This window comes from Ascidiella aspersa, chromosome 3 (genome assembly GCF_963924565.1).
Source record: "Ascidiella aspersa chromosome 3, kaAscAspe10.2, whole genome shotgun sequence".
NCBI classification, from domain to species: Eukaryota; Metazoa; Chordata; class Ascidiacea; order Phlebobranchia; family Ascidiidae; genus Ascidiella; species Ascidiella aspersa.
Window position 1 is genome coordinate 6964827 of NC_139449.1, and position 17037 is coordinate 6981863.

Below are 17037 nucleotides of genomic sequence, written 5' to 3' on the forward strand. Positions count from 1 at the left end.
TTACAAATAGATGTAGAAGCAGGACATATAATAAATATACATACAGTCAACAGGTTAGTATTCTACTTGGTAAATATGAAACTTAAAAAATGTACTATAAAATTGAACAACAAATACAAAAGTTAAGTTTTGACTAATATTGTTCTAATAAACAAATTATAGACATCTCAGTTTGCAAATAGAAGCCTACCAAACAACTTTTGTGTAAGCCCGACCACAAAAAATGCAAAAAAAAAAAAAAATTACACCTAGAAGTTCTTCTATGAGAAATATATGCAATAAAGAAAAAATACTTTCTTATTTTGTTAGTTTTACATATTTCATCTTGTGGAATATAGTAAGGCATTGGCAGTTGTGTAGAAGTAAACTCCAGCCACCTAGAAAAAAAAGAGGGTTGGCTAGTGTTCCAAATGATGCATTTGACCTGTCATTTAGCCTTTTTCCATTCAAAATGTTGGCAGTTGGCTTCTGGGTTGCTACGGTGACCTTCCGGCCGAGAACAACAATAAAACTGCTTTCCCAGGTTTGGTCCCTTCTTTTTCACGGTGCGCAAAACACATGGCTCATTGTGGCCAGCACATGGCGGAGATGGCCCCGGTCCTTTCAGAACATTCTTCCAAAAAACAGACTGGGTTGTGTTTTTAGACCGACTCGTTTTAATATCGCTGGTGCTTTTGGTGAAGTCTCTTTCTTTATTATTTTGATAAAATTGAACATCTACATTTTTAGAAGGTGCTGAAATTCTACTTGGTTGACTTACATTGTGTACACTATCCTGTACTTTTTGTATATCGTTGTTGTTTTCAACTTTAGGTTTCTTAAAAAAGTTTCCCAGCGTGGTTTGAGAAGGTCTTTTCGAGGTTTTTGTTTTCTTGTTAGGCTTAAAAAGCTCTACGACTTTTTTGTTGGACTCTTTCTGCTCAACAGGATTAACCAAATATTTTGACAAAGTTTGCTGCTTTCCAACATACTCTGTCATCATCTTTGTGCACAAATCAGGATACTCTGTTCCAGCAATTGCTTCACATTTCAGCGACGCCTTCACTGGACAATGGTCAGACCCTTGAAAATCTGTTATTATGTCGCAAGACAAAAGTTCAGCGGCAAAATCGTGGTCAACAAAAATATAATCGATTCTAGTTCCGTAGTTGGTTTGTCGTGCTCGATTTGATGTACACCAACATGTAAACATATCCTGCTTTTTTGGGTAAAAATAACGAAATGAATCAATAAAGATTCCACTGTCGTCTTGATCACCATTGGTGGCGATGTTAGGGTTTTTCGTTTGTGACTGCAGTTTGGAATAGTCTCCATTGTTTAATAAAAAATTGTCCATCCATAGGCGGGCAGGGTTGTCATAAAACATGATCTGTAGAACGTTAAACAAAATCTTTTGTGTTAATATATGCTTAATATTTAATAAATGTAAGTAAAAATTTCCATTTTTAAATAATGTTAATTAACAACCGAATTGTCCATTGTGTTACACCACATAAGGTATGATTATTTATACAAGAGAAAGGATGTCTATTTTAAACGGCTGAGAATTTTTAGTCAAACCAATGTACCAACTTACAGGATCATTGGGGTCACAATGGTCAATCTGACGATGAGAAACATTCATGTCACCAACAATGACCACATAACTATAGAACACAAACAGATAATGATAAAGTGAGGGATAAATTATTCTATGTCATGCTATACAAAAATAAATAAGTAATTTTCATATCTTTAAAAAGCTCATAGAAATAATTTTTGCCCACTGACTTAAGTTCAGTATGCATTTAAATAAATATCATAATATTATGAAAACAATTGACAGTAATACTACCACCACCGAAAACCAAACGCTAACTCCAACCCTTAGCAAATTTATTTTATCCAATTTACTTGAATAGTCATTTTTCAAGTTTAAAATCCCCAAAACATATAAAGCATAAAAACCCTATAAAAGGCATGAAAACCCTAGGCAAGTCGAAGAATATATATATATATGAACACTAAACAGTCCAGACCCTAAAATCCCTTATGTTTGAGGAATGGCTATTGTTAACGTTTCATAGGCAAACACTTAATAAAGCAGAATTCTGTACTTGTCTGGTATCTTTTTGATGGCCCGTGCACGTTCTTCTAGCAGCTTGTAGAAATCCAACTTGAAAGTGCGTCTCTCCGGTTTTTCGGGGTCTGCCCTTGGACAGTAGACGTTGATCACCGTCATAACAGCAGGACGACCGTCGCTGCAACTAGACACGCCAAAACACGTTAGTAATCACGGATATCCGATACTTAACATTTCATTCATAAACCATGCAATGTTTAGGAACTGAAGGAACTTTTGCTTTATAGTTCAATTTGGAAATTTTGAACGAATATTAACACCATATCCTTGAATAACTGGCGGTCGTTAAAGATTGGAGTCGTAGATATCATCCTATGTAAGCCACTTTAAGCACGCTTAAATTTTAAGGACCAATATGATTGAATATCAATATATTTTGATAAAAGTTCGATTGCTGGCTAAGTTAGATTGCTTTGAGTAATGTGTGACAAATTCAGATCGATATCATGTTTACTTCCGGAGATATTACACGACGATTTCAAGCTGCATGTTTCCCTTTGGTTATTTTGGACAAAAGTAACGCGATCCAAGAAGATACACAATGACGTCATAAAAATGCTCAAGCAAACAAAGTAGATAACATTGAAACGTTCAAAGGCATTTATCTTTTAGGTTTAGGTCGAAATTTGCTTTAGCGTCAAGATGTTTAGTTACCTCCAGATAGCATACGAATATTTTTTGATAAATTTATCTTTCAAATAGAACACGTAGCGATACTGCCACTTGGCATCAGGTATCTGCATCTATCCGACATTATCAAACACCCTATTACTGGGGTCGGAAATCCATGGCTCACGAGCCATATATGGCTCTTTTTGTGACGCCATATGGCTATTTTGATAAAAGAATCTTGCTTGCAGAAAAATCTGTTATCCCGTTTGAAGAAATCTCTTAATACCCAAAAGGCCCTGCTCTTTTAACGGAACTCCGTAATCAAAGTTATGCGAACTTGACTAGTTCATTTTTGGTACATGTCATGTTCTGCCCTTTAATGACAACAAAATAAACGGCCCTGCTCAATTTACTATTCTTTGCCAACCTATAACTAGATGTTAAAAACGTATTATATGGCTCTCATGATACAACCACGAAAATTTGGCTTTTACGGCTTCCTTAGTTAAAGAGGTTCCCGACCCCTGCCCTATTAGTAAGCATATATCGTTTAACTTTCAAACGCCAGATGTGTCCATATCGAATTACCAAATAAGCCGGAATGACGTAATACGCCGTCGTAATCAGCGCGTCACAAACGAACGGTAACTTGATTGTGTCCAGTAAACGACGGACAATTAAAATGGGCCGGTGGGTCGATATTTCGTGCGGGTCAGCTTTCTGCTTGGCTGGAATACAGGCTGTAGGTCGCATAAATACAGGCAACTTGAATCGGCGTTAATTGATTAGGGTTTCCAGAATTGCGAAACGTAGCCATTAAACAACGTGTTATTCAGGGGCGAAAATAGGACTTTTTTGGGGAGGTGGGGGGGGGCATAACAATTTTTGTTAGAGATGACGTCACAAAGCTACACATCAACGTGACGTCATAACAAGTAAACTTATCAACACCACACAATACAAAAGCTGGACATTAGAAAGATAAAAAAGAAAAAAAAATGTTATTGATTCGCGCAGAGCGAAAAACGCCATTATATCGTTTAAGTTGCTCAAACTTTCATTTTCAAAGTTGCGATGGGACAGAAGAAAAACGCCATTATATCGTTTAAGTTGCTCAAACTTTCATTTTCAAAGTTGCGATGGGATAGAAGACGACTTTGGGCAAGAATGATTTTAGAAAAATCGGAAAAAGAGTGATTTTATAAAATCCAAAACACACTAGAAACGCAATTGAGATTCACGCGAAAATTGTTGCATTTACGTAGTTAAAGTAGCAGTTTTGGGGGCATGGCCACATGGACCAATCGTATCTTTGAGTATGTGTTACACGTTGCCTTTCGTTCGAACAGTGGGTATTTGTAATTGCATTGTTAAAATACAATAGCAGATGGTTAATTACATTTCCAAATGACTGCGGCCAATTTTGTTTGCTTCACTAACGCACCACTCGCTCGTATTACATGTGGGCGCTGGTTTAGAATCCTACCACAGCGTTCAAACGATTAAATTAAAGCAACGCACAATATCTGGGTTACGGTGTCGGTTAGTGTTTGGGTGAGGGTGGGTCAAGTATTATTATTTAACAAAATTACTTAACTCAGCCAAACCCAAACGCTAACCCACACCCTAACCCAAGTATTTTTCGTTGTGGTAAGATTCTTGACCAACGCCGGCAGGTGAGGTATTCGAAACGTTACAAATGCTACCTACTTCTGTATAGGCTTTGAAATTCTTACTACGTAAAAAAGTTTTGTTGTAAGGTAAGTTTATAGTAACTACGTAACGAATACTACGCTATACGTAACAGTTAGGCGGTCAAATTACAAGGACACGCAATGCCAATCGATTATCCAAATTCAAGAGACGTGGTCCAGCACTCCAGCATAGTATAAAACTGGGTTAATTTTTTTTTAACTTGTAGCACCGCAGATTAACGTATTTCTCAGACATTTTTGGCATATTAATAAATACATAATGATTTTCCGCACGTTTTCAAAACAGCCGCAGCACCATCATACGTGGCACTTCGAAAAAAAATTGACTCCCCTGTTTTGTTTCGGTTTCAAACCGGTAGCAACAAGTAATGTTTCAATGCATCAACGGTTCTAGGAAAAAATGTTAGAAAGCCCATAGATAGAAAAAAGACGTCGATTTCGCAGAATCTTGCAGTAAGTAGTAACGTTTTGTCGGAAAATCGCCGGGTCAATGACTGATCAAAACAAATGATAAGCACTCAACCTTACAACTTTTCGAGTAATTTAGCTGCGTGCAATACATCCGTAAAATCGATTTGAATATTCATATAACAATAAAGAAAAGTAAACCTAATGTATTAGGTTGAAAAAAAATACTTCTTTGCAAAAAAAATCTCAAAATCAAACTATCGGGAAAACGTATAGCGAGTTCAACTTTATTTTAAATTAATAAATTACTGCAAAACGAATCTCAAAATCAAAAGATTTCAGTTTTTGGAAAAGTGTGAAAATTCGTTGAGCATTGACTAAGAAGGCACAATTAAGGGAAGATCCGTTAGCAGCCCTTCAATGTTCTTAGAATTTTAACAAATTTCCGTCATTTGTTTTTCTGTATAAAGGTGGGTAAACGTGTCGGTCACGGAGAGTTTTTCGTCAAAAGTTGTAGTAGCATCTCGTTATTATAATGCCTCGGACTAAAACTTGACTTGGTTTAGTTAGTTATTTTGCAAATGAACGATTGTGACATAAGTGATTTTACTAACGACTAGGGTGATTATTTTTTTACCTAAAAAATTAAAATTTGACAAATTTTGACTTGAAAATATATTTTTTTGCAAAAATTTGACCTATAAGAAATAAACTGATTTAAACAACATGTAAAGTACTGCATTATTATGTCTTGGCGTCGTCTGCAAATTCGCGTATACAATATATTGCTCTAGTGAAGATATAATACAGTTAAAATGTCGTTAAATATAACTCAAAACTAAATTTTTTTAATAAAATTTTAACTGAACTACAATTTCAAAAAGCTGACTATAGTATTTTTGTTCGTAAACGATTTATGTGCATTTTTAATCGATTTTGACTACCGGTAAAAATAATTTTCACAAATTTTGACCTAACGTGTAAATTTTGACAAAATTTTGACGTTTTTTGACAAGTCAAAAAAAATCGCCCTACTAATGACTAATTGTTAACGACTTGCGATTATAAAGTAATTTGTTTTCAAGTGCCTCTTTAATTTTAGACCCCACCTTTAAAACAGTGGCAAGTGTGTTTGCTTGAGCGTCGCGGAACATCAATGCATGGTATTGAAGAGCGTTATAGAAACAGGCGATATTTTTGAGAGTGTGAACGTTTCACCAGGCTGCACTTTTAGGCACACTTAACGCGCCTACGTGTACTATATGGAACAGACAAAATGTAGTAACGTTTACATCGTTTTGCCCCGTTGATTTTGTTGTTTGACTTTTTAGAATCGTTATGTCGAGCAGGATAATATTGCCGGATATCAAGTTTTGAACTGAACTCTACTAGTTTTATTTTAGTTAACAAAAAGAAAATTAAAAAAGAAAAGTTTTAAAAGTAAACATGACTAACTATTTAGAGGCCTTCATGAAATTGTAATTTAATTAAAAATTTTATCACGAATTAGTTTATTTTTGCGCCCGACAAACTTTTCCGCCACTAAACTATTCAAAATCCTGTTTTAGCAAAACCGTGTTGTTAAAAACCCTGTTTTTTGGATTGAAAAGTAAGCTTGGCGAAATTAGCCCGCGGGTCGTATTTCGGTGACCTCTGTTTTAACAAGTAGTTTTATCAAGATGAATCAAAGACAAGTGTTTCCCATTTTACGCCAAAAAAGTTGAGGAATAATGTCGTCTGCTTTATGCCAGTAAACTTCTAAAAAGCTATACTATTTCAGAACGTTTTTTTTGCAGAGAACTAGCTTCCCTACGCAGGGCTGCGTAGATCACGGACCGGTGCCGGTCCGCACCAACTTTCCTGCCGGCCGCCAAATATATTACTATTTTATATCGTAGTTGCAAAATGCAAGATGTCAAAATCTTGTCCATCAAATGTAGAACTTCGCCCGTTCCGCAATTTGCTGCATTGTGGCGCAACATAGAGTTAATGGTTACTTTGGCTTTTATTATTCGTCACAATGGTGCAAGTGTTGTAGTAGGCTCTTAAATCTTTAAAACCAGTTGTAGGTGGAAAACTTTAATGAACCACGTAAAACATGTATGATATCAAAAAGACAGAAGCAAATTGCTTATTAAATTGACGTTTCCATTCTTTGCTTTTAAGTTGCATATACTTCTGTCGTAATTACGATTTTGATTTTGATTTTTGAAGATCCAAAAAATCTTGCTTTGAAATTTTACCTGTCCGTAAGCTAAAAAGGTTGAGAACCACTGGCGTAGATGGTTCGAAACAATTTGACCCCGGCCTAGAAAATACAGTTAAAAGTTTGCCGCGAAATATTTAAGATTGTTTTAGTTTGCCGTAAGCTAAAAAAAGTTTGAGAAACACAGGTCTGGAGGGTTTAAACTTTAATTCATGATGTTTCCGTACGACTGGCCGAGGCTAATCTTCATTTTCTGCCCCACAGAAAAGTGTTCATGACTCCTCGTTAAAAATGTACTAGATTGACGTAACGTGTAGTAAACCGGATTAAAGAGCGGTATCTTCTTATGGTTTCGTTTCTGAGGGAGTTAGTTCCACTCCAAAAAGCATTTAAGTCGTATTTTAAATCGAAAGGAGGCGCGAAGACAAACACACTCGTCAAATTTTGTTTAGGCGTTAAAAATAGGTATAACTACGTTGTTAACGCTAACATTTTTTTGGAATTTACTAAAACTCGAAGAACGTTTTTGTCCATTTTAACCATTGTTTTATTAACCCTCATTTTTGCACGTTGGTCGTATAGAAATAAAAGATGACCAAGCTACCGTTGACCAAACTTGTCTTGCTGGTCACGTTCGCTGCAGTCGTCTGCTCGCAGAAAACATATTCCCAAGCCCCAGAAGGAAATACTCCCGCCCCTCAAAAGTCAACCAATGCTCCTGCAGCCCCCGAAAAACAATCTGCCTCCGCAACCCAAAAAGCTGCCCCAAACCCAGAAAAAGCTGCCCCTACCCCAGCGAAATCCGCCCCTACCCTAGAAAAATCCGCCCCTACCCTAGAAAAAGCCGCCCCTACCCCAGCAAAAGCTGCCCCTACCCCAGCAAAAGCTGCCCCTACCCCAGCAAAAGCTGCCCCTACCCCAGCAAAAGCTGCCCCTACCCCAGCAAAAGCTGCCCCTACCCCAGCAAAAGCTGCCCCTACCCCAGCAAAAGCTGCCCCTACCCCAGCAAAAGCTGCCCCTACCCCAGCAAAATCCACCCCTACCCCACAAAAATCCGCCCCTACCCCACAAAAATCCGCCCCTGCCGCACAAAAATCTGCCCCTACCCCACAAAAATCTGTCCCTACCCCAGTAAAATCTGCCCCTACCCCAGTAAAATCTGTCCCGGCAACCCCAAAATCTGCCCCCGCTGCTAAAAAGCCTAAACATGCCGTTGTAGCATCCACCAAAGCACCAAAATCATCTGGAAACGCCGCCAAGAAATCAGCCTCCGCTCCAAAGGCATCAGCCCCCGCCCCCCAAAAATCAACCCACTCTCCAAAAGCGCCGATCTCCACCCCAAAATCACCCACCCATGCCCCCAAGGCTGCCCCCGTCGCCAAAACAGCAGCGCCGGTTGTTCCAAAGCACAAACCTGCACCAAAATGCTGGTGTCGTCGACGTCGGCGCCGCTATGAAAGTTACCCAGAGTCGAGTAGGCGACGTCGTCGCTATGAAAGTTACAAAGAGTCGAGTAGGCGTCGTCGCTATTCAGACCGAGGTAAGTTTATATTTCTGGTCTACCCAGATTCAGCAAAACATCCTAGCTAAATGTAAAAACCAGTGGCTTGTAACAGTGTTGTAACGACTTACTACTCAAGTCGGTGTTTCTGAATGACTAAACTTGGCTTAAGCCGCTTTGGTAAAATTACTTGACTATGGACAAAAGACTTGACTTGGACTTAAGTGATTAAGTCAAATGACTTGGGTTAAAAATATCGCTAGTTTTGCACTTGAAACAATTAGATTGCTATACGTTGTTTTTTAGTTTTTTTAGTAAACTTATTGCTCGTAATCGGAAGAGTTTACCAACTTAAACAGTTTATCGCAGGGGTGGGAAAACTGCAGCTCGCGAGCCGCATGCGGCTCTTCTGCATGTTTCTTGTGGCTCTTCTAGTCGAATCGTTTCAAAAAAAAATAAAAAAATAAAAATTGTCAAGCCTACCAAGAGTACCGTTAATGGACGTCTCTCTCCTTTTCATTTTTATTTAGGCAAGCTATTCGTTTATGGCGTAACACTAGACATTTAATCCTAAGAGTTAGGTGACAGCAAGTCAACGCAATTTCATTGTTCAGACATTAAGCTTTAGTTCAGTTTAGTCTACTTGAATACACTGCAAAACGAAAACGATGACATCTAATGCTAGCAAAAAAACGATGTAAAGATGAAAACTTGTTATATTACAATTCTGTTATTATTGCGTTGGCCTCGCATTATTTACCGTTTAAGTATTGAAATAATTTTGAGGCTCTCTGGTACTTGTATTTTTGCAAATGGCTCTTCAATTGAATACATTTGCCCACCCCTGGTTAATCGTTTTATTTTGTTGTTAGACTTTTTTACTGAACTGTGACTTAAGTCATTTTTAAAATGACTTGTTAACAACACTGTTTTTTTACCAATTGACCACCTGCCAAACCGCGACGTTCTTCAACATTTCGTTAAACCAAAATTTTCACCTAGCGTACATTTTTTCCTCCTATGTTTGTGGATTTTAGTTTAGGGGAACGTAAAAGTTTTCCGGAATGACGTTACAAAGTTATGTCAAACGTGACCTTATAGAACAATAAATCTTAAGAACACAACCTGTTCTCGAGCGAACCCGTGCGAAAAATATGCAGCTGAAACCCGGTATCATCAATTTATAAATTTGCGTTTCTTTTGGATTTAGCTAAAATATATATGGATTTTAATATTTACTTTACTAAGTGTTCTATAGTCTTTAATGGTCAAAGATGGCGTCGTTTTGTAATAACAGCACTAACGGAATTTAAATAAAGTGCCATGAGTAATTTGGAATAAACAATTTAACATAAATTTGCTTCTTTGTAAATAAATATGTTTTCAGCTGTCAACATGGATTTTCTTAATGATGAAGATGAACTACTATTGCCCGATGAAATTTATGAGGAAGAACTTGACTCTCTAAGTTTGATGGAACAGTAAAGGAGAAATACAAACGATGCACGTGCAATATATTTGGAATATACTTATTTTTTTTTACTTGTATTAATGTAATTGTGTATCCGGATAACAGAAATGTAACTGGTAGTACACCTGGTTGATTGTTTTTTTAAACAGGTTAGATTGGAGATAATATAAAGCATTGGAATGAATATCTGTTGGGTAACCATGTGGAATTTTTACGTAATATAAATAGAAACATTGCGGAGTTCACAAAAATATATTTCAATTGACAAATTGGCCGATATATCAGTTAACCGATAATATGGGCCCATATTCACTCTTACCAATATATCAGTATGTATCAGTAATTTATGGATAATATTTTTACTCATATTTTAATATTAAAATAAGATATATATATAGGTTGCCTTAAAAACAAACAACAGACAAAAAACAATCTCAATAAACCTGAGGTATTCAAAAACACAAAATAATCTGTTTGTTCAAAAGTGTATAAAACCTATCTACAGGTTGTTCGTCAAACTAAAGCTTGGTGTTATTTTGTTTACTTTATTATCTGTTTGTTTCCTATGGCTTATAACAAGAAAATATGGCAGTGCAATGCGATGAAATAAGTCTATACCTTAAGTTAGGAGCACCTTGCACAGTCACTATTTTCAAATAACTTGACTGTACTACTTAAGTCTATGGAAAAATACATGATCTGGCTAAAGGTATATTCTTGTTTGGACTACACTTGCATTATCTACAGGTTGCGTATCAAAAAAGGCTGGTGTTATTTTGTTTACTTTATTGTCTGTATAATGTTTGTTATGGCTTATAAAAAGAAAATATGGCAGTGTTATGAAATGGCTTAAGCTTAAGTTAAGTGTGCATTGCACAGTAACTGTTTTTAAATAACTTGACTGTACTTACCATAGACCTAAGTTAAAATTGTTGATGATTTTGTACTTACTTTATCTTGTGCTGTGTAAGAACTGCACGTCCTTCTTTGTCTAACTCATCTCTCCGATCGTCGCTAAACATTTCACCCTGTTTCCCATAGCAACCGATCTTGCCATTCCCAGCTTCCAACTCATAGAAATTGGTTAAACCTGATTGAGCGCGGACCGGAAGACATGAGTTTCGACAGTACGTTGCAACTCCTTGTTAAAATAAATGTGGTTTTAATAACATTTTCACTGATAACAATTTTAAAACATTTGGTGCTGAACACAAATCATATCAATGGTGTTCAACTGGTTACAGCAAAAAAAATGTATGTTTTCTTTTTTAAAAAAAAAGTATTTAATACGAATATGAATACAAACACAAACTATTCATTAACACAATATGGACTTTTAACAGCACTATAACACTGCTTACAGTAAAAAATTACAACCAAACCCCTTTACAGGTGCCTACACTTGACAATATTTCGCAGGCCACAAAGATATTTTTGCAAGGCCAGTATATTGCGAAAAGCATCACAATATACAGCCAAAACAACACTATACTTTAACTTTCCACAGGTGACACAGCCTACACAGTATAGACCAAATATGCTATGGGATTAATAAAGAACAACTTTGGGCCAATTTAACAAGTGAGGTTATGCACAGCATAATGGTCAAGGTCTAGCACAGGGGTTCTTAAATTTTTTTTACCGCGGACCCTTTAAATTTTCTTTTAGCTCGCGTGGACCACTGTAGGCAAATAACATTCAAAAATGGTGTCATAAATTGACGTCACAGTACAAATAAACTTTCATTAGTATACACTTATATCTCAATTTGGCCTTCACGGACCCCCTAAACTAGTTCATGGACACCCAAGAGGTCCATGGACCCCAGTTTAAGAATCCCTGGTCTAGCACCTTTTATGATGGAACATTACTTTTTTAAGCACAACATAATTGTATTCTTTGAACTTTAAAGCACAATAATTTACTGCTTAACAGATCACGTTTGTATTAAAGTAGAACTAAAACACCAGATAAACGCATTGAATTGCTACTTTTTTATTCCAATACACATATATATGTCAACAAAGTGTTTTGCGATTAGTTGCTGTCACTATAGTATATTATGAATAATCCACCCTTCGCTAAAAAAATAATACAAAATTAATAAAAATATACCAGGATTCAATGTTTTGGAATAATTTATTCTAGAAATAAAGCGTAATATTCTAAAAAACCACTGATTTTAGGCTTTTTTAATAAGGTGAAGTCAATCAAAAAATGCATTATTTAAAAAAACATAAGTATGAATCAAAACCACTCACCTGAATAACCACTTCTTTTCTTACTGAAACTAAAGTAAGAATTGTATCCATCCACCAGAGCAATATCACTTTCCAGTAAATCTCCTGAAACCAAGGCAGGGCCAAATTTTAGGCATTTTGTCAAAAAAGGGTAGAAGGCAACATGAAAAGTTATTTACTGGATTAAAATACACATTTTTCTGCAAAGTTTTAAACATCAAATCTAAAATATCAACACCAGCAGAACACTTACATTTTAATGCTAGCAATGATACATCTAAAAAGATTACTATTTTTCCAAGACAGACTATTTGGAACTAACAGAATGTCTTCAGAGAAGCCAAATAATAAGGAAATAGTAAAATTTAAAAAGGAAATTAACTGTATCCTGTTTATCAGTCAAATAAGCGTCAGTTTGGAATGTAAAACCAAAAGTTAAAAAATATTAAATATACTTTCTAAATAGAAACAAATGTGAACTACGGAACTATACAAAGTAGAATAACTTTTACTTTTTTAAACATATTATATAACAATTCAAAATTGGTTTCCAAAAGGTTAATACCAAATTAGGAAGTAAATCTAAAATTTACTTTAGAACATTAAAACATTTACTACAATCCCCATGCTTTACAAATCAATGGTGGAATATGACTAACTTAAAAGCCGATTAAAGAAGTACTAACTGGTTATTTTTGTTTCTTGTAGGCATATGATATCGGCATCTAATGATTGCAAGATATCTTTGAGTGGCTTTTTAGTTGCTCTGATTCCATTAATATTCCAGGTCACTATTTTCATAACTAAGGATTATGACCTACTGTGAATATGCTAGTAAAATAGATTTAAAAATGCAGTGATTTGCAATATATATAAAAACTTGCCATAAATAAAAAACAGATTATTTAGAAAAAAATACAGATCAATCTATTACAATTAACCATATAAATATATTCATAGCAAACAGACAACTGAGAATTAACTTGAAAAATAAAAAAACATTAATATATATATGCCATGCGCCACTGTTGAAGAACAAACCTTACTATGCCACTGATCAATCAGTTGTTTCATGCACATAGTAAATCTAAAACCAACATTCGTTTGACTGTTTTCATGATAGCAGACAAATATGTACGATAGGCAGTTTTTCAGGACAACAAATTATAGTTTCAATGTTAACGGTTCTGTGTGAAAAGCAAAGCTTAAAGAAAAAAAAAGCACAATCATTAAAACATATTATCTTAGAGCAATAAAAGCATAACATCTGGGCGAAATAACAGGGTCATACAATTGAGTCAAAAAACATTTTTGAATGTTCGATGATTCTAACTTTTCCTGTAAATATAGAAACTTGTCGAGAAGTATAATGCATTCAACTGAGGGGCCATAAGCCTCTCTCAGCATACTAAAAGCAATAAGTTCCTTAAACCGTTTACTAAATCTTGTTTCATATTCAGCTATGCACAAATCCGAGATTTCTTCTTCAGAATTAAGTTTCAGTTTTTTCAAACACCTCTGAACATAATCAACAAAACTTTTACACTTTCCAAAAACTTTTCCAACGTGATACTCTTTTTCATCAGTAACATCGAAATGTTCTTGAAGAATAACGGAAAGTATTGCTCTATAAAACAGGGACCTAAAAAAATACAAGTTGTTGATAAAAGATATGTAAGCTTTGAAAACATTTATACATGAATTTGGTACAAAGCAAAGCAAAAAAATTAGGAAGATATACAAAGCAAAAAAAATTAGGAAAAAATTCAGATCACTAATGTATACACATATGGAATAATTGTAAACCTGAAAAGGAGCATAACCCAAAATTTAAATATTATATACTTTTCAGATTTTTCTTTGTGAAGTTCAATGTCTCCTTGGGCTGTCCTTGCTATTGATTTTAGCCCCAGCATTCTTTTGTTGCGCCCCAATTTCATTCGTCGTTGTTTGACAAAGTTTGACATTGGAAAACCAGCTAAAACAAGAAAATAAAATTAAATTCCAAGAACACATACACAAAATGCTTGAATATTCTAGGGTCGGTCAAAAAGCTTATGTTAAGCCGGTTATTGAAATTGGGAATTTAGTTACAACAGTAGGCTGTTTTAAAAGGGAAAGCATGCAAGACCCTTTCTATTAGCATAGACAATTTCCAGAATTTATTAAATAACTAGCATTTCAAAATTGATGCAAAATGAGTCCAATTTTCTGAATCATCAGACAATATTATAGGTATCATTATAATTTTATTGTAAAAAATATTAACTGAAACTTAGAGTGAAAACATAACAAAGAAATACATGACACTTAACACCTTCATAGTGCTAGTTGACATGCTTGCTATCTTTAATAAAATATTGAAGGTTGTCAACCTTTTTAGGTATACAATTATCATGATGCAGAATTACATTTTTTTAAGTCACAACAATGTAAAACCGATACCAAATAAGACACACATATTACGAAAAATTGACCATCGTTTCAAATTAAAACCCTAAACTTGGCTTACCTTCCTGATCAAATGACTCTGTCAGATGATTGTAGCAACAACCAACAATGCACATTCCCGAGATGCACTCATTGTTTACAAACATGCTGAGCAACGTGGAGCAAAGATCTCCACAGGTGTGCAGTCCTGTTAAAATACATTTGTCCTGTTCTGAACTGCCAGCAGTTTGGACAAAGTCTTCTAAATTAGAGTCAGCATCAACAAAAGCGGTAACAGCTCTTACTTTTAAATCGCCTGCATTTATTGCCAACTTTTCAGCAGACTTTTTGTTTAAATGCCTCTTCCAGTAGTTTAAATATTTTGCCGCTCTTTTTCCAGCCCCTAGTGTGTTGCCTTCGTTTGAATCGATCGCCGTAACTTCTAGATCAAAGCACAGAGACAAATGCGTGCTTAAATAACCTTTTCCAGATCCAATGTCCAAAACTTTTCCGGTACCACAATACGCTGAAAGAAGATTTATAACTTTTGAACTTTGTTCCACTTCATGTGACTTTTTGTTTGACATATACTCTTTCGAATAAACTTTGCGGACCTCGAATTGGTCGCCTGAGTCTTTAACTTGTATTTCTTGAAACAACTGCTTTAAATTTGTCGATAGATTTAGAGATTCTAGTCGCACTGACTCAACCTCGCTTAAATACTCCTGTAAACACGAAATTGATGATGTTTCATAACTTTTAGGAGTATCTACAATGATCAAGTGGTTTTGTTTCTTCGATGACAATAAATACAACTCTTCCATTGTTTTGTGCAACAATTCTGCCTGGCATTCATCTGCAATCAGATTGTTCCAGTGATCTTTTGTGAAGTAATCGACCATGTGCACATCACCAATTTCTGAATACTTCTCAATGAAACCGTAAACATCATCAATAGATTGATGTAACCTTTCAACCAAAGACATACCTAATTTAGTCATTTGTACATATTAAAATCTGCAATGAATACAATAGAAAGGTCAATTTTTCATTGTAATTTCATTAAGCTGGAGATATTGTACACACCAAATGACATTGCTACCTGGGTTTGGGGCAAGCATTCCCTCGCAAAGATCTTTGGCTGAAATGGGGGGAAATTCCCATCCAACACAATAGTTTAAATCAATGTATGTTCCATAAAGGAAACAGATAGTCAAATAAGCACTTTAATACTTGACCCACCCTCACCCAAACGGCAAACCGACATGCGACACACTAACTCAAATACTATGCGTTGCTTTAATTGTTTTAACGTTGTGGTAGGATTCTAGACTAACAGACACCCGGCGCTGGTCTAGAATCCTACCACAGTTATGAAATCAACGCACAAAATTGAGTTAGGTAGCGGGTTAGCGTTTTATGGGGGGTGTGGGTGGGTCAAGTATTATTATATTCTTTATTTAATAATAATACTTGACCCACCTTAACCCAAACGCTAACCCGCAACCTAACCCAAATAATGCGCGTTGTGGTAGGATTCTAGACCAGCGCCGGAAAAGTTAATCGTATCTCGTAGCTAAACACAATGTTATCACGTTCTAAACACCCGATCCGACTCGTTTGGGTCGCTTCAAGCCGTCTTATAATTTCACTTCTTCGGCCTTAAAGCAGTCCCGTGGATGTCCACTGACCCACTGGTGGGTAAACTTGCCTGCTTTATGCCAACAGCTTATTCCACTCGGTTCATAGCACTCACGAATCTTCGTGAATGTGATTTACTGGCAAGCGGCTATAGAGAAACGCAATATTTTGCTTTTTTATTACACAAAGGTAACGATTTCACCCGAGAATGATGCAAAGATGAACTACTTAAGTAATAACGAATAAAAACAGCAAAAATATATTTAGTTTACGAATAACTAGGAAATACGAAAATGTAAAATTTTTAATATTTTTTTTAAAACTTATACTCTCGTATAAGGGGACTCCCCATTGTAGCGACCGTAACACTAAAAAACTTCAATTCAGCTTAAAAAGTTGTCTTTCTGTCAGCACGGTTTTAAAAATTATGAAAAAAGGCAAAAAGTAATTACCTGATCAGTTAACATTTCCTGTCAGCTATGTTTTAGTCATGATAAAGTGTATTATATTCGGCCCTGAGGGTGTCATGTAGCCTGCAGAGCCACTGCTTGTACAAGTAGCTTTCCCTGTTATTGCATTGCAGCAATAATATATTGTTGAAAATGTTAGGCGCAATCTAACCTATAGAAGATGGTTGCTTACTAGTCTTTACTACCGTTTTGGGCAGCCTAACGTATAGTAAAGGGCTTTG

The 17037-nt window shown here is 35.8% G+C and overlaps 2 protein-coding genes across 2 annotated transcripts; both read right to left on the minus strand.

Moving 5' to 3' along the window:
* Positions 1–55: 55 nt before the first annotated feature.
* On the minus strand, positions 56–13076 carry LOC146158974 (DNA-(apurinic or apyrimidinic site) endonuclease 2-like). Its single transcript, XM_083384554.1, has 6 exons — positions 12962–13076; positions 12297–12380; positions 10987–11176; positions 2097–2240; positions 1577–1646; positions 56–1369 (listed from the first exon to the last, which is right to left on the minus strand). Exons 1-6 carry the CDS (start codon positions 13074–13076, stop codon positions 428–430), a joined length of 1545 nt encoding a protein of 514 aa, XP_083240680.1. The 3' UTR covers positions 56–427.
* Positions 13077–13470: 394 nt separating this feature from the next.
* LOC146158975 (putative methyltransferase-like protein 25) lies at positions 13471–15697 on the minus strand. Its single transcript, XM_083385434.1, has 3 exons — positions 14788–15697; positions 14121–14253; positions 13471–13917 (listed from the first exon to the last, which is right to left on the minus strand). The coding sequence occupies exons 1-3, from the start codon at positions 15689–15691 to the stop codon at positions 13515–13517; spliced, it is 1440 nt and encodes a 479-aa protein (XP_083241560.1). The 5' UTR covers positions 15692–15697; the 3' UTR covers positions 13471–13514.
* Between the last annotated feature and the right edge of the window lie 1340 nt (positions 15698–17037).